Raw genomic sequence first — 22,230 nt, 5'->3', positions numbered from 1 at the left:
TAGTTCTCCATCAAAGGCTTGTCAGGGAAGATGCTTAAAGACCTATGGATGCTGCCAAAGCCCACAAAAGTATAGCAAATGTAGAAAAAGTCCAGAAAAAACTTGTGGACTGCTGAAAACAGTGCATCTTAGGTGTTCCACAGGAACAGCAAGAGAGGTACTGAAGCAACCACATATACATGCAAAGTAAATAGTTTGCTCTGCCACTGGATTAGCAAGGAAACCACTTCAAACACCTCTCTCTACCTAGGGAAAAATGTAGTAATAATAAGCAATAGCATAAGTCTCCACTCCTTGCCCCAGAGGTTGTCTACTAATCTTTACAAGCCTTTGCACTCTGCAGGCTTCCTTTTTCTATCCTCATTTGTCACTGGAAAAATATTTGTATGGGTCAGAGGCATAGTGCAAGTCAAAAAAATATTATTAGAGAAAAAATGAACAGTTCTCCAGGGAATCCCTTTATATATGAGAAGTAAACAACAAACAATTTATCTTCCCCAAGGAAAACAGAAGCTTAGTAAAGAAGCTAGAAATCCGTACAGCTTGTGAGTTGCTGGTAGTCCATTGTGCTGATGCTTCTGAAAGGAAACTGAATGCACTTACAAGGGTTTTCTTTTCTTTCATTTCAAAAGCATTCTCTGGTTTGAGATCTCCCCATAGCTAATTAAAACAGAACACAGAGTGACATTAGTTATGCACCAGAGTGGGAGTCATAAGATGTAAGTTCAGTTCCCAGCCCTGCCACCAACTTCCTGGGTGACCTTGGGTAAGCCTCTTGATGTAGATTTTCAAAAGACCTCTGGGCCAAATTTTCATATTGAAGTTTGATTTTCAAAGGAGCTCAACATCTAGCGATTTCCATGATGTTGATCATGGCCAGAATTTCAAGCAAGCTCAGCAACAAATGTGCTGAGCTCATTTGAAAATCGGGCTCTTAATCTTTTTTTGCCTCAGTTTCCCATCTCTGACAGTGCTGGTAAGACATTTTCCTTGTCTGCCCTGATTGTTTAGACTGTAGCTCTCCAATGCCAGAAATTGTCTTTTCATGAATGTATATAGTGTCTTGTACAATCTTGTTTGATCTCTGTTATGGTTTTTAGGCATTACTGTAATGATTGTTACACCAGTGATCTGTTTGAGAAAAAAAGAAACTGTGATCAGAAGAAAGTTTAATTATTGTGTTGTTTCTTGGATCTGGGTGGGAGAATGTTATCTGGAGAACATCAAGAGCTGTATTTAAAATCAGCATATATATGTTGGCTGACTTCTCTCATTCAGTAGGGACAGTTAATCTATCAGAGAAGCAGGTTAGATCAGTTTGACGTGATTTGATCTGGAAATAAATATATTGACTGCCTCTTACTACCTTGTTATCCTTTAGCTGCTTACAATCAAATTGTTTAACAGTTTGCTGAAGAATATTCTCAGGCACTGAGTGGTGTGGAATATCATGCACCTTCCTGCCCCCCATGGTAAATAACGTGATGCCGTTTGTAGTTCCTACTGCACCAGGTCTGTTTGCGCTTTTCCCACACTGCTTGCATGCTCTTGCAACATCTCGGAGCAACATAACATTCTCTGTTGGCAAAGGTATAGAGTGCTTCTTCGCTTCATAAATGCTGTTTGCTTCCCGGGACCCACTACAACCCATTCCTGAAATTCCAGATCAGCATTGTCAGTGATAATCGAGCTCCTGGTTTCAAGCTCTGTGCTGTACAAGCCAGAGGCCAAATGTAGTAACCCAGGAATGCGTGATTGCAAAGACTGTCACTTCCCAAGGAACTCTGCTTACTGCTAAATGACTGCCCTTTCCACATACCTGTGGGTGTCACTAACACGGTGACTCTTCCCTGTTAAGTCTGTCATATGTGAGTGGACAGCACCTCAAGCAGCTGAAAGTTTTGAAGTGATCATTTCCTATGTTTACAAAATTGGCATGCGACTTGCTGCTGTTTTCCAGGTTCCCCTGTACTCCCTGACTAGAATTATTATTCAAGTATGTGCCCTTTGAAGAGCCCCTTTGATACTTTATGTGTTTTCCTTTACATGAAATGGGATGCTATACAATGAAAAAAATAGCAAAACACCTCTAGGAAGTGTATGGTCACAGCAGTTTTTCAGCTAAGGCTCAGTGTGTTTTGTCATGGGGAGAGCTTAACTGTGTCATTTGTCTATGACTAGCATTTTCTATTGTTGCGTTTTTTTAAGGATATAGTCCCTTTATGGTCTTTACTAAAAGTGCTTTTCAGCTTCTTAATCTAACAAATAATTTCCTAAATTGTGTTACGTGTTCTAGTACAGTCATGCACGCCATATCAAGGTAGTATTTGATCCTGAAGAGCTGTAACTGCCAGTGCTGGTATGTGCAAATAAAAGCTTGGAATCAGGGAAATATTACAGAACGGTCTTGGTTTGGAGGACCTTTAGAGATTATCTAGTCCAACCCCCCCTGCCATGTGCAGGGACATCTTTCACTAGATCAGGTTGCTCAAAGCCCCGTCCAACACTTCCAGGGATGGGACATCCACAGGTTCTCTGTTCCGGTGTCTCACCACCCTCATAGTAGAGAATGTCTTTCTCACACCCAATCTAAATCTACCCTCTTGCAGTTTAAAACCATTTTCCCTTGTCCTTTCACTGCAGGCCCTGATATAAAGTCTCTCCAGCTTTCTTGTGATCCCCCTTCATGTAATGGTTCTGTCCTTAAAGGTTTTCGATTCCTTCCAGTCACTGAACCCAGTTCCCACATATTTTTACTAACTGTAGCCAAATCTGTAGTAAAGGAGGACTCTTAATTACCTGTGCAAACCAGAAGGTCTCAGTAACACTGACCTATCCTAAATTCTGGGTTGCAGGGCTGTGCTTGATTTCTGATGTGAAAGGAGCTTTGACAAAAACAGTCTGTGCCTTATTGTCATTGTTTTGAAATGGTGATTCCTTAGTGTAGCTTTGTTGTATTCAGTCTTGTTTTCCTTCCTAATTATTATAGTTTGATTGTTTCACTTACTTACATTAAGATTTTTATTTCAAGATATAAAATCTTGATCTCCTCAGCAGACATGTAGCGATTGTAGGTGTTTCTGCAAGAGCTGGTGTGCTAGCCAGAGTGCAAGGGAAATTAATAGTTCTTAAGAGTACAACTATAATTTTACTCCATCTTGGTAATAAGATTGAAACAGCGAGTGTAACGTTAACTGCTCTGCTAGAAAGATGAAGACTGTGCAGAATGCCATGTGATTTAGCTATGTGCTCGTTATCCTTATTATGAAGCACAAGTGACACTGCAACTGCTGTCCCATCAATTCAACATTAGCTTCCATTGCTCTACTTGTCCTGCTTAGCCGTTCTGGTTTCTGCTGCTGTGTGCATCTGTGCTAAGGGTGTTCAAGTCCTTCTCTGTCCCACTTCACTACCCTGTGAAACCTGATCTGGAGAGGAAAGTGTAGACAGAGAGAGACCTTGAGGGTTTAAAAGACTTTGCTTCGTGCCTGACCTTAGTTAAGCCCCTCACAGTCTTTCCAGCACATTTGCCATAAAGTACAGTCATTTCCAGATTGTCTATTATCTGCACCATGCAAAAATGTCAAGGTGAAGTCTGAAATGCAGACTTTGTGTTGCTAAATAAATGACACCTATAGGATGGTAATGATTTTCTGATGCATGTAGCATTAATGAAGATGTACTCTGCCAGTTACACTCCTGGCAACTGAGAATCTGCAGAAAGAGATTTAAAATAAATATCGATCAGATTTAAAATTAACTACTAATTACCATCAGAAGCTACTAGGCTGCTGCAGTTATAATCCACGAGTATTTATAGCTCAGGGCTTTAGCATTAGATTTTTTCTACTGACTGCCATTCAAGAAGCCTAATCTTACATCACAGGACAGGTTGAGAAGAATAACTGTTCAGCTGTTCCTAACTGATGATAGCATTATGTTTAGCTGCACAAGCCCCCTGTGACATTGTTCTGGAGTATGCTGTATAAATTGGGATTAGCGACATTTTTTATTTCTTTAAGGGAACAGTTTACCGAAGATTATTATAGTGAAGATCTGCTCAGTGTGCACAGCATAGTTTATGCAGAATGAATTAGTACACACACATGCAATATGTCACTCTTCCTTAACCTAAATGAAAACCTTGCAGTTTTATGATTGAGCAATGGAAATCTGTAAGTTCCTCTTAAAAAAAAAACAAAACAAAACAACAACAAAAAAACAAAAAAAACAAAAAAAAACAAAAAAAAAAACCTGTAAGTTTTATTTCTTAACTTGTTTTGATACGATATTAAATGTTGATTTTTTTTTCTTTTTCTCATTTAGTATAGCAAAGAAGCATTATTTTATAAATATGACTTACCAGAAAATGATCACATGTTCTTCAGTGCAAGTGTTAGTTTTCTCAGAATAAACCAGATATTGTTCAATTACTAGAAGATACTGGTCTCTGTGTTGTATTTTTTGCTTTTAGCATGGAACTGATGCATTCCCTAAGAATGTATCTGAGAGCTGTTCATAGCCTTAGTTACTCGGGGGAAGGCAGGGTGGTCTAATGGGAAAGGCAATGGTCTAGCACACAAAATGTGCTAATGGCCCTGGATGGATTCCTGCCCTGTGCCTCAGTTTTCCACCAGTGACACAGTCATGGTAGTAAAACTGACCTTTTTTATAGTGTTTTGTGTTCAAGAGAAGAAGGAATTTGCTGTTACTACTTCCACAAATGATTCATTGCTTTAGGAAAATTCCTCTTCTGAGGAGGTTGTTGGGGCTGTGGGCTGGTGACCAAAGGCAGGAGCAGAGCGGGAGATGCAGCCCAGGGCGGGTACCCAGCCAGTGCCCGAAGCAGTGACTGCAGCAGGGACAAGCTCTGAGATGGTGCTGGAGTAATGACCATGGCATGCAGACAGCAGAGTCTCCTTGCCCATCCCAGAGGCCATTTCAGCAGAGGCATTTCAGGCAGTGCAAAGCTGCAGAATTCAGAATAACTGGAGTGGTAAAGTTTATATGTAAATTACAGAAGAAATTAATTTCTATAGAAAAAGCTTGGGAAATGAACACAACTTCTTTATACACCTTAATAATACAACTCCAGTAAGTTATGTGGACATATAATAGTGCTTCACTGCACATTGAATTGTAATCGCTTGTTGTTATGTATTTCTAAATGAAGTAAATTAAGTTTTGAAGTAGCTTAGAGTTTTAGAAAGCGCTCTGAAGGATTGAAGTGAATCATTAAGAACAGAATTGCAAATGCTGCTCTCTTCATTAGTATTAATTTTGAAAGAAAATCTCTTGCCTAAAAGCTCATTTCAAGTGTTTCAACGTTGGGCCTTAGGGGGTGGAGAAAAGAATATTTTTCCCCCATCATTTCAGTTTCACTTCTTCTTGTTTGTACTCATGTCTTTATTCAAGAGTGATATAGTACATCTGTCTTTTCGTGGTAAAGAAAGGCAGATCTGTCTCTCCAGCTTCCTCTGGGTGAAGGGGGCAGTGGAGCTGGTTTCCTGTACTACAAACCTGCCAATTCCCAAAGGTGGGAGATTGCTCTTTCCTGGGCTCTCTCTGCAGTTTCAGACAGCTGCTGAGTTGGTGCCACCCTCGCCAATCACAAAAGCAACCGGTTCATGTTCAGGGTTTATAGCTTCATGCCCTCTCACCGTATACCTCATAAATATTTCCTACCTCTGCCCCAGCACATGACAAACCACATGTGTCTGTATTCACCACTCTCCTGACACCAGGGCTGGGGGCATTATTTTGGTGACTTTTTAAAGGTGTTTTACAACAGAGCTGTTTAGGAAAGAAATACAGTGAAATCTCTGTCAAAAAGTCTTGTGAGGAGAACATGAAGAGACAGATTGAAATGATAATCAGAATGATAATCTTCTAAGGGTGTGATCATTTGGGCTAGCTAGGGGCTTTTCTGCTCACTGGTTTCACAGCAGCCTGTTGGATGGACTACTGCTGTTCATTACTCTTCTTGTGTTCTGTCCCTCCGTTACCCTGGAACAGTTCTGTCCAGGAGTGTTTTCTAGCAGAAGCTTAAAACCTGTCACCAGTTCACCTTTTCAGAAGTGAATGACTACAAGAATGCACAAATGATATACTGAAATGAGCAAAGCGACCTCCAACCATATAGGTTACAAGACGCATGATGTTACTTTAAGTTCAGAGATGTCATAGACATTGTTCCTGCTTGTGAGCTAGTATGTAGAGAATACTTGGCATGGACTATTCTGTGAAAATTTGAATTAAATTTAGAGAGCAGACCATCCAAGGACTTCTATGGACTCATGCATAAACAGATGTGGCTCCGAACTGCTGTCAATACGCACAACTTTCCTCTCCTGTCCACCATTAACAGTGCCTTTCTCAAGTCCACTGTGGAAGTGGATTAGGCTAAACAGCCAAAGGCACTCCTAGTGCAGAATAAGAGCGTCCACACAGTGTGTTAATGCCAAGTAGCTAATGCATTCTACATTCACACCCTCGCTTATTTTGCAACAGCTTCCCTGTGTAGGCAAGCCCTACATGTTCATGTCATTTGATGGTTAGCATTGCATCAGTGACATTCCAGATTCTGACCACAATGTTAGTAATGGAAAGTGGTTCATCTTCTAATGAAATGGTAGGCCTTTTTTTTTTTTTTCCTGGTTGCATCTTTTGCAATCTTTTGCAATTTTTTCTTTCATGTGTCTGGAGTGATTTTTTTCATTTTTTAAATGTGTGTGTGATATTCTTCTAATCTCTGATATATGAAGTGATGCTGTCTAAGCACGGAAATTGCCTTTATACAGTATACTGTGTGAAGCAGTGATTGTTCAGCCTTTTTTCTTCTAAAGAGCAGGAGAAAACACAAGTAATAAAAATGTTCTTTACCTATATTTGCAATTTAGTAGCTTGTGTCTGATATATATTTTCCTTGTAAGATATTCCAGTTTTTGTCTTGCTCTGCTTGTACTATGGCATCCCTAACACTTTTGCTATATTGTCACATGCCTGGCACGCTTTCATGTAGACCTAGAATTTCCTGGTCATTTAAGTAGTCTATTTATCAGTTAGGTTTATTTTCAGCAAGCCTTCGGTGTTTTTGCTTGTTAAGTTTACACGCCATTGTGGGTGATTATAATTAAGATGGAAGAATATGGCTGATTTAGATTTTCCAGAAACAGTGACTCCTCTGAGTTTACTGATGAGCCTTCATGACATTGTTTTAGGTAATCTTCATCTCCCCCAAGAGCTTCTTCAGACTGAGTCCAGACTGCAGCAATGAGGAAACTGCTGTTTGAAATGTCATCCACAGACTTGTGGATTTCTCATGTTTGTTTGCAATAACAGAGGGAGCAAGAAAGCTGCCTCTGTGTGTTTGACTACCAAACTGCACCAGTTGCGTAGTTTATAATCAAAGATACCCTTTCTGTTCACATTCCTAGGGACACAGCTCCCGCTGCACCACAGTCTGTGTCTCCCAAAATCTAAAGACAAAAATGATGTCTTACTTCAAATAGTATATGAGCTGAAGGTTTCACAGGGCACCTCTGGAGTTTGTTTTGGTATTTTTCTAGGTGGGATTTGTAGTCACATTTAATTTATTAATACATTAAACAGCAAATTGTATCTAGCTTCAAGTGTCTTTTCGTCTCCTTCACTTTACATGTCTCTAACAAGTGTCCCATAACATTTACATCAAAATATAGTCTCTCTTCATTTTAAGGTCATTCTGGAAAACTGGTTATCAACCAGCTCTACCTTGTAGTGAAAGGATAAAATGGGAATAGTATTTTAATTTGAAACGGTGTGTTTTAAAAGGCCTGTAGCATAGTGGGACAAAATATTGTAAAATATGCAAGTGCTGTGAATTTGATGGCATTAAAAAGTTTTTAGATGATTGTTGCTTAGTGCAGGATAATGTCCTTTCCTTCCCCAGTCTTATTATGTAAAGGAACTAACAATTTGGTAATTTGTTCATCTAATTTGTCTTTCACACTCCAGGAAAATCAGGCTTATATTTACAGAATTGTCATTTTATTTTGGATTGACCGAATGCATGTCTAATGCATTTCTTACACAAGTATGTGTAAAACAGGGCACATACAAGGGACTTAGTAAATTACCAGCAAATTGCTTGGCCTGGGCAGGAGCAAGTAAATTTGCAATTGCAAGCTGGAGCAACATGTTAGAGGCCACCTTCCTTAGATCAACTTGTGTATTGCAACACCAGCAAGTAATGGAAATTGTAATGTACTTTAATGCAAAGCCTAGTTTGGCTTGGTTGGCAAATTAAACTATCACATGCCTCTGGCAAAAGCAGAAAGCCTTTGAACTGTTTGACTGCAGCTGTAGCTTGCACACCTTATTTTGCCTCTTAAAAATCAAATTAAACTGTAACCTGCAGCCTCTGCGGTAAGTTTCAAGGAAAATTAAACTGTTGCTAACCTTTCTAGCAAAGATAACTGTCTCTAATCAAGCTGAAAAGTCCAGGCCCAAATTCCCCTCTCCAAGTTTAGACAAATTCATTGGATGAAAACTTCAGGGCTTATTAAGTGCAAAGATATTACCTCTGACTCAGGAAGTCCTTGGCCACAAATTGCTAGAGACTGAGAAAGTTTGCCAGAAAGGTATTACTCTGTGCTTCCCCTCTTCTTTCACTCCTATAGCATTTACTGTGGATCTGTTCCGGGGGCAGGACACTGGACAGTTGTTCTGGTGTGCTGCTCTGGATGTGAAGTCTAACCCAAATTCGAGCACTAATGGGCGTGCTGACCCACTCTTAGGCATTACCCGTGGTGGTCTCAGCAGTGTGTTTCATGGAAAGCACTGTTTGGGCTTATTCCTTCCTTTAGACTTGTCCTTGGACCTTCCTCACGCCGTTCTCGCAATGCCCCAGACTCCTCCTGACTCTTAGAATACCACTCTTGGCTGTGATGATGTCCTTCACCTCCTCCACCTTTCATTATTTTCTGTGTTCTGCTGGCAGGAACACTTGGCATTTGATTTGCCCTCATAACATTCATGGGGTTTTTGGAGCACTCAGAGATAGGATTTTTCCCAGCCTGGATGAGTTGCTGTTATTTCTATAGAGTCAGCAGTACAATAGACCCTCTTGGGAGCCAAGACCTTGTCTGGTAACTCAGGCTTACAAAGACTCAGTCCTGCATGCTTGACGTTCCCCTTTCATTTCCAGGAGTAGTATCTGACTGATGGCAGGTGAGAAGGCGGCAGAGCAGCACAGTACAAAAGGAAAGAAATCAATTAAGTTTACATTGCAACATGTACTCACTCGGGGCCAGGTTAGAGAAACAGGAATTGGGTAGAGGATGTTACTGGCACTGGAAGCAGTGAGCAGACACCAGTCTGTCTGTCATAGAAGTGACGATGTCAACAGACACAATCTTTCCTCTAATCCTTTGTAATACGTATACTATCCGTGCCTAATATAATTCTCAGTATAGCAGTTAATGTCTCCGCACTATGGTTTTCCTATTTTTAAAAGCTGGCTTAAAAGTTCTCAGTCTCTTTCAGCAGAGTAGGTAAAAACTGAGCTAAGGCATATTAGTCACATTTTTATCAAGAGATGAAATTGATAGGGATATGAAGTACTACCAGCTTTTAATTAAAATTGAATAAGTAAAAAACAGTTGGCAGTTGCAAAATTCATTATGATGTGTTACCAAAAATAGCTACCTTTATGAGAATGCAGTTTTATTACAACAGTGGGCACTAATTAGCTGTAAACATCATTGCTGAGATAGCCAGATAGAAAATGTGTTAATAATACTCATAAGAGGTTTCAGTTGGCTAGAACGGAAAACTAGAAACTCTAAAGGCTCTTAAAATATAATCTCTGAGATTACAAAAATAGATGTATGCAATTCTGTTACTTAAGGCAACATCTGAATTTCAGGAACAATAACACTGTTTTCTGAATCTGGTTTTAATTTGCAAGGAAAACTCAATTTCACAAAAATGTAACCTGACTTAGCAGAAATATGTATGACCCGGTGTTTTTATTTCTTCTTTCTATAGAATAGTGAAACTTGCAGGTTAGATCCTCCAAACTTTTATACATTTCATTTGGTAAAAATTCCCTTTGACCTTAATAAAAACATCTTTCAATATGAGTTTAAAGATCTACAGTTTAGAGCATTTACTCACCGGTTCAGGATATATGTGTGTCTTGTGTAATCACTGTAAAATTTACTGTAATTGAAAAAAAGTTATTTTTTTTCTCTCCTCCTGTAATCTAGAACATCGAGCAATAACAACAAATCTGTGGGTGGTTTATCTGATTTATGCTAATTTGCTACTGACATGTTTGAGGTATCACTTGCATCATCCCAGTCTTGCATATTTATTATTAAAAATATTAGCTGCTTATGAAAAGGAAATAGTTTAAATAATTATTGATTTGTGCTGTGATAACCTCTTAAAACCAGGGCCCCAATCTGGTAGACTGTATACAAAATCATTGTAAGTGCAGTGCAACCTGAAGTGTTTGAGATAAGCTTGCAGCAAAGGGACAGTTTGAATCCAGGAAGATTAATATATCCCACCTACAAGGAGTGGGTCTCAACTCACGGAATTTCATCCATTAAACATGAGGCATCTAAATCACCCCCAAAGCCAGTACAATAAAGAGGTAAACCCAGCCTGTGATTTAGCTCACATAATTTGGAGACCTGAGGCCTTCAGGGGAGACTCAAGCACCTGTATCCAAGACTGAGCTCGTATTTTCAAACATGGATGCTTCAGCATAGCCTCCTAAATTCTTGTGTTGGTACCTGAGTAAGCACAGAAGTGATGAGTGAAGCGGTGACTCCTTAGCAAAGTCAGAAGATGCTGTGCAAGGTGAACACTCTTACAGAAGAGGCCACTTACATGCCTTAACTTGGAGTGCTGAGCTTTAAAAGTAAAATCACAGGCACAAGCCCCATATTTTGAAAGTTTACTCGCCTTCCTTGGCATCTACATATTGATTTTTTTAAAAAAAATCATCCTTTATAAACAGTCACCTGTCATAGTTCTTGCTAGTACTACTGTGTTCTAACTTCACTGACCAACATGATGTGCTGGTACACTGGAACTACAGACCAAGTTCATGAGTTGAAACAAAGTACAACATAGAAAAATGTGAGTTTTCTCATGTTTTCAGCAGGAAAGATTAGAGCTGCAGTGTCAAAATTTGCAGATGCATGAATTTAAGGAAATTCTGAATCTCTTTTTCTTTGTTGGCATTACTCATAGGAAAAAAATCAGTATGGTATTTAAATAAAGCAGCCCATGCCAAAGCTGGCACCCACTAATATTTGCAATATTGTTTAGCTTTGCTGTCTCAGTGGGATTTAACCCTTTGCTTTGTATTTCAAAAGCTTCATTAAAAAAACCCTTTTTTTTAAAAAAAAAAAAGGTTGTGTTTTCTTCAAAATGCTATGTGTTTATGATGGCATAATCCTTATATATAAGCAATCTAAGAATAATATGTGACAGTTTTTTTCTGAAAACTGGTAACTGATGCAAGTCTTTTTCTGATGTCCATACCATTGCAGTTTCGGTATTTACAGTTGAATTGTACCCACTTTTTCATTCAAATTTGCAAGTGTTTAATTTTGTTAGGGGGTCAGTATCTGGTAAAGGTATGTTAATATTCTTGGAGATGAAAGCCTTTAAATTATTACTGACATTGGACATTTGAGCTCCTTTTCCCCTCACATCCACACCCTATTTATTGAATGAGGACATAGTAACAGGAACAGAAATACCCTTGATGCTTGCCTGGGTATTGCCTAAGTATTTGTGGGAGTCCCTAGGTCAGAAATGTTCCTGAATGTTTGGAAAACTCTTGGTATATTGGAAAGGAGAGAAGGGCAAACTGTGTTAAGGAGGAAGGAAAAATATGCAAATAAAACCGGCATACCCAGAGGTGCTGTGGTGGAGCGATGGCTGCAATACCCATGCCAGAAGTACCTCAACCAGAGATGTGCTGGCTCGTATGGAAGTGTGCTCAGTCTAGACTGGGTGTGAGAGATTGTGATTGCTCCAAGAGTGATGTCTGCTGTTATCATCCGGAAGGTGATGGTATTATACAGGCACGCAGGACTGACCATAAGTTAGGAAACACTCGTCCTTAACAGGTGTGGAAAGCTGAATACCAGGGATGCAAAGATGCAGAGATTGGCTGATAGCAGCAAAGGGAACCGAGGCTGACCCTTTGTAGAAAGCAAATCATAAAGTAACTAAACCCTGCCTGTTGCTTTGTGTTTCTCACTGCCCCCTTGGCAGTTAAAGCCATGGAAGGATTTCATCCTCTCTGAACCCTGTGTTGCTACATTGCAAACCAGCTTGCGCAGCTAGAGAGAAAAATGTTCTGTTCAGCTTGGGACAGCTTGAGGACTACACCCCAGGGCACTGCTGTAAAAACATTGCAGAACTACCCCAAAGGAATGGAAAGTTATGGCAGGTGTTAAGTTTGCTATTATTATCAGATAAGATTAAAAGATAAACAAAGGCATTCAACTAAAAGCCTAGATTCACAATAACAGAGCAAAGTTAGGAAAAGATAAGCCAACATTTACTAAGGTTATACTTTGCAATATATATCCTCCTTAGCTGCTCCTGTGTCTCAGCTAACTAGTGTGACTCCTGTGACTCTAGCTAATTAGTTTCTGCATGGAACCCTGGGCTGGTGTGCCCCTAGGTACACAGAGTTGCTTACACCTTGCCTTCTTCTTCTGGTAAAGGTGGGGACCTGCATCTTCTCTAGCTCGAGGTGGATTTCTTCTTCTTTGTCTGCCCTTCATTCGTGCCTGGCACTGGGACATGAGGTGTTTTCTGGGAGATTTTCATATTTTATTCTGCCCCTTCTCCTTAAGGATACTTCACTAACATTCTATTGTCCATCTCATCTCAAGTAACACTTTCTTGGCTTTTATTTTTCACTAATTATAGTCTTGCTGAAGTACAGCAGCATCACTTTACAAATGATGCGTTATGATAAGTAGTACAAATTCCTTTTAAAGTATATACTGTGTTTACAGGCTATACAGCAAGCCCATTTATGACATTCAAACACAAACTGATCTTGAGGATAGAACTGCCAGATCTGCAACACCTCCACCTCATCTGCAGGTTACTGGTTTTTGGTGAACTTGAACAGAGAATACCAAAGGCTTTGCATATATTCAGGCCATCTTCCTTTCCTTTCTAGAACTGGCTTATAAATAGCCACACATACACAAAAGTGGTTACCATTTTGTAAGAGAGATAGATTTTCTAACAGACACTATAGTACAGTATTTTTTGCAGTAGCTTGTTTGGCAACTGGTACAGAAATATGTTGTGGCATCTTAGATATCCCTGTAAGATAATGCTTGGCAAATACTGGATATTATTTGCTTATTTTAAGTATTGGTTATCTATATTAAATATTAAATTAAAATTGTCTTGTTTCCCATTATAGTTTGTCATGGATCAGATAATGATAATGAGGCCATTGAACAAATCGATGAAGATATAGCCGTGACTCAGAGTCAGATGAACTTTATTTGTCCTATTACACAGGTATGCTATCACTGCTACTATAATCGATTGGGAAATAGTTATTTCATATTCTTCATTGGATTGTTTATTACAAATCTGCAATACTTGTTAAAAATCAGGCAGTATAAATTACAAACATTATCAGAAAACAGCAACATTGCTTGGGAAAAAAACCCCATGTACATAGGAATGCAGCTTACTATGCAGGACCTGACACTAATTTGAGTGGAATGTCATGTATAAATGGCAAACACACTTCCTGTTGTTTTACATAAAATCGCATCAGAAGCATTTTCATGGGCATTATCAGTTCCTTTAAATCAAACCTTATTGATTACAGATGGAAATGAAGAGACCAGTTCGAAACAAAGTCTGTGGACATACTTACGAAGAAGACGCCATTCTTAAAATTATCCAGACTCGAAAGCAGCAAAAGAAAAAAGTCCGGTAAGCTAACAAAGAATGTGTGGAAAAGCTATTTGCTTTGCTGTGTAAGTGGAATTTTACTCCACTTGTTCTAGGAAATGTATTTGGATTGGCAAGGCTGCAGGAAGTAATACCTCAGTGTCTGCCCAAGTCACAGTCTCCTCATTAGTACTGTACACGTGAAGGAGCTTTTCTTGTTAATGAAAACAATGTGTAAGGAAATATTCAGGAAGTGTGTGGGGAAGTTACAGCTACTTATGGTACCTGCACAACAGAAGCAAAGAGATTTCGTACAGCCATGAACAACTGAGAGAAACTTCAGCTTCCTAAAATTTAGTAGCTCATTTTGTTCCTACTGCTTATTTAACAAGCCCTGAAGTTAATGCAAAAAAATAAACAACTCCTCTGTGCACCCTCTTTTGCATTTATATTCCAATACAACTGAGAAATATTAAAACACGTAAATGAGTGTTAAAGTGAGAAATATCAAAGCACAGCTTTTTAGGTAGTACAGAATTTAAGAATGATCAGACAGAGCTTTAAGAATGATCAGACAGTATTGTGCAGTTCCTACTACAATGCAATGAAATAATTCTTACTTTATATCAGCAAAGCAGCCTGCCCCTTTCCACACAGGACATTATTTTTTAAATGAAAGGATGTAACATTTGAATTTTTTAAACCTGAAATTGTCCCAGGTAAGTTTCAAATTTAGGATGCTTTTGATTTTCAAAAAAAAGAGAAGGGGCTCAGACACTTTTTAGAGCAAGTTTAGAGGACATATAATTTCATCATTAATTTCATATTTGTTTTTACACTATATATGCTAGAGCCTCATGCTTTGGCGTTGACCTCACGGAAACTTACCAGTTGTGAACTTTTTAATAAATGTGCAGTCTGCACATTCTCAGGAAGGTCTATCAGAGATTAGCAACCTGATTTCCCCAAAGATAATGCCACAGGCATCTTACTTCCTCTGTCTGTTGCTCTTGCATTTCTGTTAGATTCTACATATCGCACCATGGGGCATACAAAGGTGGTAGTGGGACTTTTTATTTCATGCTCCTTCCTGACTACAGGAAAGCACTGCCATGAAATCAAGCATCAATTGGAACGTCCAGCCACCAACTTAGTGTCAAGACAGCTTGAAGAACAAGATGGAACTAGCTTTGCTTGTGTTACAAGGTCTGGGGAAAAAAATTGGAATGGGTGCAATATCCTGGGAATAACAACAAAACCAGCAACATGGATGGACAGAAACTTGGCTGGAAAAACGAATGAGAGTTGGGACATAGCTCACAAGCTGGAGAGAAGAGAGTGTTCTGGAGGAGAGAGACAGGCCAGGAAGCATGTGCTTAACAGCCCAAAACCACAACAAAAATACCTCTGCAATACAGAACTGAGTTTAGGATGTTCATATCTAAGTACTTCTCTGTGTTGTTAAATCCATCAGAAAGATGTTATGGTAGTAGAGATTGTTGTGGTGGATCAAAAGTTTCGGCACGGCTGAAAATCTAATGGGGTCACATGACTGAATTTTATTTTACCTTTTAAGAAATTAAAGACTTAGACAAAGTCTAGAGTAAAAAAAATCTTGTAAACTGTACAACACCTGGCTTTTAAAGCTACCTTATACCCAAACTGCGGTTATTTGTACAGTCTGAATACTGGCAGTTCTTAATTTCGAGCTTTTAGCTTGCAACCTTACCATTTTTACAGCAATTCCAGTGTGCTAAAAAAGCACACGCAGAGCAATAACTCTGCTTCGCTGTAACTAAATTAAGAAAGACTGCTTGGTTTTCTCTGCCCAATCTCACTGACTTGCTGTAATTTTAACCTCTCTCGTGAAAATGCAGTCGGTTTTGAAAAACCATAGTCTGCTGTGGTGGGAAGACAGGCCAGCTGATGCAACGAGTTCCCCATTTGAGTGCCCCGTTCTCATGGTGTTGCTGCTTGTCTGTGCTCCTGCCGGCAGTATTCAGGTGGAGGCAGGTGTCTTGATAGAGCAGAGTTGTGGCTAGGGGGATCCTGTCTATCCTGACTCTGAAATCAAAGCTGTTGCTCACTCTGGAGTTACAGAAGTGGCTGTTTCCTCACACATATTTTCCAGTTTGAATCCTCAGGATCCCTTCGGTGCACTTGGCAAGGTCCTGGCTGAACTTCAGTTCTTCAGCTGACATACGCACAGCCACTGGTTTTGTGCTGATAGACTTGCCATAGACTCCTTTAGGCAACTCTTACGTGTCTTGGTTTGCTCATTTTTTTCCACTGCCTGGAAGGACATATTAATACTTTATGTTTACGGGAAATGTGGGAAGCTTTCTGAGGACTTGTTATTCATTAATCTGGCAAGCTATTGCTCTAATAAGGTGATAAATGGGAAAACTGAGGCACAGAGCAATTAAGTGACTTAACCATGACAAACACAGTAAACTGTGGACAAATCTGGAGTAAAAGCTATGAGTACTGAGTGTAAATAAATTCCACGCCCCAGAAAAAGTTACTCCTAATAAAGGAAAAAGTCAGGAAAAGTGTTATTTCTGACTACAGGTATCATCTGTGTGTGTTTGGGCCACTGCCAGAGGAAAATGACCCTTGGTCCCTGAATACCTTTCACCCTGCTGTCTTTATCTGTCTGTTTCAAGTAGTTGTAAGACATTTGGTATTTGATTATCATTTAGAGGCTGTTAATTTGACCCCATCTCTCCTTTCTGTGCTTTCTCAGTTCATAAAACGCCAGGTAAATTTTTACACCAACTAGATAGTCCACTGATTCACCAGTCAGCCTTTGCAAGTCTCATTCTCTTTTATCTATTTCCCTAGAAATTAGTTTCTCTATTTATCTATCAGTGAAGATTATACTTCTCCATTGCAGATTAATAAGGTAAGAGGTAGTTAGTTACCTGTAGTTTGTAGAGGACTTCAAGGAGAGAAGGCAACACTGAAAGATGTCTGTGCAATGCTAGTCTCATTACTGATGCAGGCAGCTTGTGTGCATAAAGCAAGAGAGCTATCTACAGGTGAGAGGTTCCGTCTCTTGCTGTGTTCCTTCCTTCCTTCTTTCAGCTGTTGATTCCCTTCAGTTTAGATAAATGGATTTATTTTTCCCCACAGAGAGCTGGTGAAGAGGAAAAGAGGTAACGAGGAACTGATGGAGAGAGTGAATCCCAGATAAACACAATAAATTAGCAGATGTTATGTAAAAGCCTATATCTGACAAATACAATTCCTTCAATTTAATGGAGTTTCTCTTCTCTTCTTAACAGATGCCCTAAAATTGGCTGCAGCCATGTTGATGTAAAAGGATCAGATCTTGTGCCAGATGAAGCCCTTAAAAGAGCGATTGACAGTCAGAATAAACAAAGATGGTCAACACTGGATAAGTCAGCTGGATATGCTGCTGCCACAGAGAAAATTTGTTATTAGAGGTCTTGTGAGATAAGCTGCCGATTGTAAGTAGGTTGTGTAACTGATTGTTATTTAAAGTGTTTCATTTATAGGCAAAGTTGAAGGTCTCAGCTATAACTGAAAGCATTATTAAAGCTGCCGAATATGAGAAATTCCAGTTTAACTTGTTTATTGCTTTTTTTAACCTTCCTGAAATTCTAAAAGCTTGCATTTGATAAATAAAATGTGTTTTGCAGCATTTAACGTTCCTTGTCAGTGTGCTAATTTTTTCAGCATATTAGAGATGCAAATTCTGCTGGCGTGTAATAGTGAGTCCTTTGCTCAGTATTGCAGATGGTTCTGTTACTGTCTCTGTAACTTCTGGGAATATTCAGAGCAGGGCACTCTGACCAAACATTTACCTAAATCATATACCCTGCTTGGGAGCACATCCATGCTTTAATATAAACCTCTGGAAACCTTAATAGAGCTTAAATGGAAGGAAGTGCTACACATCTATACCTTGTGTGTGGATGCACAAAATTACCACTCAGCTTTGAGGACCTTGGCCTTGTTCTTATAATTTTTGAACACTCTTCCCTCACTTAGGCTTTTGTTTTGAGATTCAGAAGCTTTTATTTCAGTCTTTTTGTGTTTGGAAGTCTCTGAGGACTTTATCTTAATACTGTAGGTTAGGAGAGTACAATTATTTACAAATGTATTCCAATAACCAATTTGTAGATAATACAAATATATTGTAACTATATGCCTTGAATTGAAAAGCAGTTAATCTCATTTTATATAAACTTTGGATATCTATGCATTTGGGCACAGATCCAGAAAAAGACTTAAACTTTGTGACACTCCATATTTATTACCTAAACTTTTCTGAACACATCTAGCAGATAAGGCACTACATATACGAACTAGAAATAGTCATAGGTAGAAGGAGCTGCCTTGGTGGTCAGATGGCAATTATCTCTTGGCATGAGTGAAGCAGAAAATATAGGTTTCTTTGAGCTTTGGGATCCTCAGCAGGTTAGATGGTATTTTCCTAGGTCATTTTTCTGAATTTATAATCTGACATTTATTGTAATGTGTAGCTAAGGTACCTAAATGCTAAGCTTTTCACTCTGTTACTCTTTGCTTACAGCTTTCCTTGAGTAGAGCATTATTAACCCCAATTGCACTTAACAGAGCAAACCACTTCAAACTGAAATTGTTATTTTGTAACTGAAGAATATTAATCTGCAAGCTGATTTCATAGCTAAAAAGGGGACCTGAGCCATTATTATTTGCACTGAGCTTTTGTGTTCAAAACACTTCATGGGAATTAGCTGGGTAATTTTCATAATGTGGTCTAACCCCAAAAGTCCATCTTTTCAAAACTCAGCAGTGATCATGAGTGCTTCTGTCTGTGGAAGCCCAGCTGAAATAGCTGAAAGATACTGGGGGGCAGTTGAGCAGTATGTACTTGTTTGTATTTTTATGTATAAAAATCAGTCCCATTTAAGACATTTCAGGTCTCAGACCTATAGCTTTTAAGTTAGGTCACCAATTTTCAGTTAAATACCACAAGAGAGAATGTTAACATTAGCATTTGTCAAAAAAAAAAACCAAACACAAATGTGGGGGTAAATGTCTTAAACTGTTCATAGCTTTTTGTTTCACCTTTAAGTTTGTGGTTAAATTTACTCCAGCACCATTTATAAGCACAACACTCAGAAACAGAAACTTGCGTTGGTTAAACAGCCTCTGACAGAGGTGCATTAATACTGTCCTCGTACATCTAATTCAGTCCCTCTGGTGATCCGTCTCTCAGGTTTTCGGATACAAAGATGTACATACATTTTACATGGCTGCAGTGTTGCACCTTAAATTTAGTTCGTGTAGTGTCTGGATGCTTGAGTGTGCCTTCCAATAGTACATAACATTCTAAACGCTAAATTATACCCAGATTAATTTATACCAACAAACTGGTGGCAGCAGGTTTGGTTTGCTAACTGTGGTGTTTGTACCAGTATACCCTTAGATAGCTACAGTTCCTGATATGGTCATTACCCCCATGTTCCAATGAGTAATGCTGTAAGGGAGATTGCTGTCTTGGTTACACCTTGTTGTTGTACGTTAGAGAGAGGCTTGACCCATAGCAGTGCTGGTGGCCCTAGTGACAGCTGTACTCAACCTGTCTCTGTGTTGGCTAATCCACAGGTAATAATGTGAATTGCCTGTTTAAGATGATGCAGCTGGGAGAAAAAAACCAAACAAATCTGAAGCAACACTTTAAATGAAGAGAACAAATAGTCAAGCACTCACTTATTACCACTCTAAGTGGAAAGGTATTTCTGAATGTTCACATTCCTGCCTCAAAATACATGATCTTCCTTCTCTGCTTTGCTAGCCTGAGCCAGGCAGCATCAGTGAATCAGAAAGCCTGAACAGCAAGCGCAGGTGCAGCCTGAATTCTGAAATCCTTTTCAGTCTTCAGCTGAAAGAAATGGACTGATTTTTGGCAGCACTTGCCTGCTTGGGTTTAATAAAAATCACATATGAGGTGAAGAGGCATGTGTGTTTAGATGGAGGTAGGTTTCTTTCTTTTATCATCAGAGATACCTCTTTTCAAGTATGGCCACAGACATCCAGAAAAAGACAAATACTCATGCACTGATGTCGGGATTGCTGATGAGAGTACTTGAGTCCCATCAAAATCAGTGATGCACCGCATAGATTCAACTGCTAGAGAAAACTGCCTGTATTTACTGAAATCAATGAAGTCCTCCACAAAATGTTTGGCATTTCTGAATTTGTGCTATATCAGCATCCAAGGAAGCCTAGTACAATGAGTGAATTTTTTTTTCCCTGAACCTAGAATTTGAGCCACCCTGTTGATTTTTCACAGCTGAGTCTCTCTTGTTGCTGGTTCTTACAAGTGATTTTCCTTCTGAAACTGCAAGATTACGGGCTTGGTCATCAGCATGAATTGCAGCTAGCACTTTACTAGGTGGAAGGACAGACTAGCCGTAGCAGTTGGGGAAGGCTTCTGTGCCTGTCAGCTGACCTGATGGAAGTTTAAAACTGCTACTGATTCATTGGGGTGGCTGTAGTTACTGGCAGCTCTTTGCTCTTTCATTTGCAGAGTTTGGGGTTTGTTATGCAGTTGTGACCTCTGTTCCTATGTCCCCCATAAACTCCGCTCTGGATAGAAGCAGTTTGAAAGAGTTAAAGAATAAAAATCAGTATCTGTGATGAATAAGCTGATCTGTATGATTCACAGAAGTGGAAACTCAACAGCAGTTAAACCTTCAAATCTTAATCTGTTTTGGCTATAAGATATCATATGTAAACAGGCATATGTTAACAGTTCACAGGGTAATTTGTGTCTCATTGTTTGACGTCAGACATTTTGCAACAATATTTAAGGAAAGAAACTCAGAGGTGAGGTGTTTGGGTTTTTTTCTTTTCCTTAAGAGGTGTTTTACAAATGCAGCAAACTTGAGTGTAGCTGAGAAGGGTCTGTCACTGAAACCTGGTGAGAATCTGTCTCTGCCAGCGAACAGAAGTTCCACATAGTATTTTGAGTGATTAAAGAAACATCTAATCAAACATTAAAATAAAGAAAAGGCAGGAGAGATCCAAATGCAGCAGCTTTCAGTGGTACCCTGAGGCACAAGCCATTAGCACAGCTCTCTCACTTGAACAGATCCTCCTGTGAAGCAGAATTCTCCATTTTACAACTAGAGACTCTGAAGTTTTCAAATCAGCAGAGCCATGACGTGTAAAGATAAAAACTAATCAGGCAGACATCTCATGGAAGATTTAGCACACTTATGCTAAAACGAGTGCACATTCCTCTGAATCAAGGACATATTCATCATTACTGCTCCGGAGCTGTGATCTTATTCATTCTAGAAGAATCAAAAAGACTAGGCTAAGTCAGTGCTCCCTTGAGAAATACCCGGAGCAAACGCAGGGGCTGCAGGAAGTGATACCGATGACTCAACAGCCAAGGCCAACACACTGCCTTATTTTAGACAATGTCCTCTTGGACATACTCATGTTTCCTCATGAGTGGCTGATGACAAAGGTCTTACCTACCTGTGGTCACAAGTACCTCATGACGTTTTTCTCAAGAATAGCTCTAGTATTGTTGCCAAAACTAGCTTAGAATTCACTGCGCAACTTGATTAACTTCCACTGCCATTTTCCATGAATGTCAATCACCACCTTCCCTAAAAATCTCTACGTAATGGATCCTGAGGTACCTTGTGGTCCATTTAGCTGAACATTTCCATAATGGTCCATTAGCTGAACATTTCCGTAAGGGTACTCTTTTATACAGTGAAGAAGATGCACTTAGGAAAGGGGCTTCCTGGAGAGGAAAATGTTAGAATATCCCAAGGACAGGTCTCCCTTTGTCTTGCTACAGCCAAACCCTTCAGCTGATGGCTGCTCACAACAAGTACAGACTAGTATTGACTGAAAATTCCAAGTCTTCCATAAATAATGATTTATTTTCTGGTCATAAAGTAGTTACTGTTAATACATATTATTTGAAAGACACGATGTGGTCACAGCAGTGCTCAGAGGAGAATCCTGTGTGTAGGTGCCAGCAAATTCTAGGCTGCCAGCCAGTAACTATAAGAAGTAAAAGCATTAGATTGATTGTTAGGCAAGTAAAATTCTAGGATGTGTGTACACTGTACAGTAGATACCCATATATGTGCTTAGCCTCTTGATGCATGAGTAATCTCAGCAATTTAACTGGACTGCAGCAATGTACAGAAAACACAGTGTGTTTCATCATTTCAAAATGCTGCAGAAAGTGCTGTGGTGGGCTGAGAAGAGAGCCTGCCTCACTTGCTTATTCTGATGTTAGTC

The 22,230-nt window shown here is 39.4% G+C and overlaps 1 protein-coding gene across 2 annotated transcripts in view; it reads left to right on the top strand.

The window, feature by feature from the left end:
• Positions 1–17,616, top strand: part of NSMCE2 (NSE2 SUMO ligase component of SMC5/6 complex) — a 130,652-nt gene extending 113,036 nt beyond the window's left edge. For both annotated transcript variants that reach the window (XM_074898440.1, XM_074898441.1), the window contains 3 exons: positions 13,460–13,560; positions 13,880–13,986; positions 17,232–17,616. In XM_074898440.1, the coding sequence (XP_074754541.1) occupies positions 13,460–13,560; positions 13,880–13,986; positions 17,232–17,391 (368 nt within the window). In that variant the 3' untranslated portion in view covers positions 17,392–17,616. The remainder of the gene's footprint in view (positions 1–13,459; positions 13,561–13,879; positions 13,987–17,231) is intronic.
• The last annotated feature ends 4,614 nt before the right edge of the window (positions 17,617–22,230 follow it).

Source organism: Athene noctua, chromosome 2, assembly GCF_965140245.1.
Source record: "Athene noctua chromosome 2, bAthNoc1.hap1.1, whole genome shotgun sequence".
In the NCBI taxonomy this organism is placed as follows: domain Eukaryota; kingdom Metazoa; phylum Chordata; class Aves; order Strigiformes; family Strigidae; genus Athene; species Athene noctua.
The sequence above is the reverse complement of the archived record's forward strand: the minus strand, read 5'-3'. Positions and strand labels throughout refer to the sequence as shown.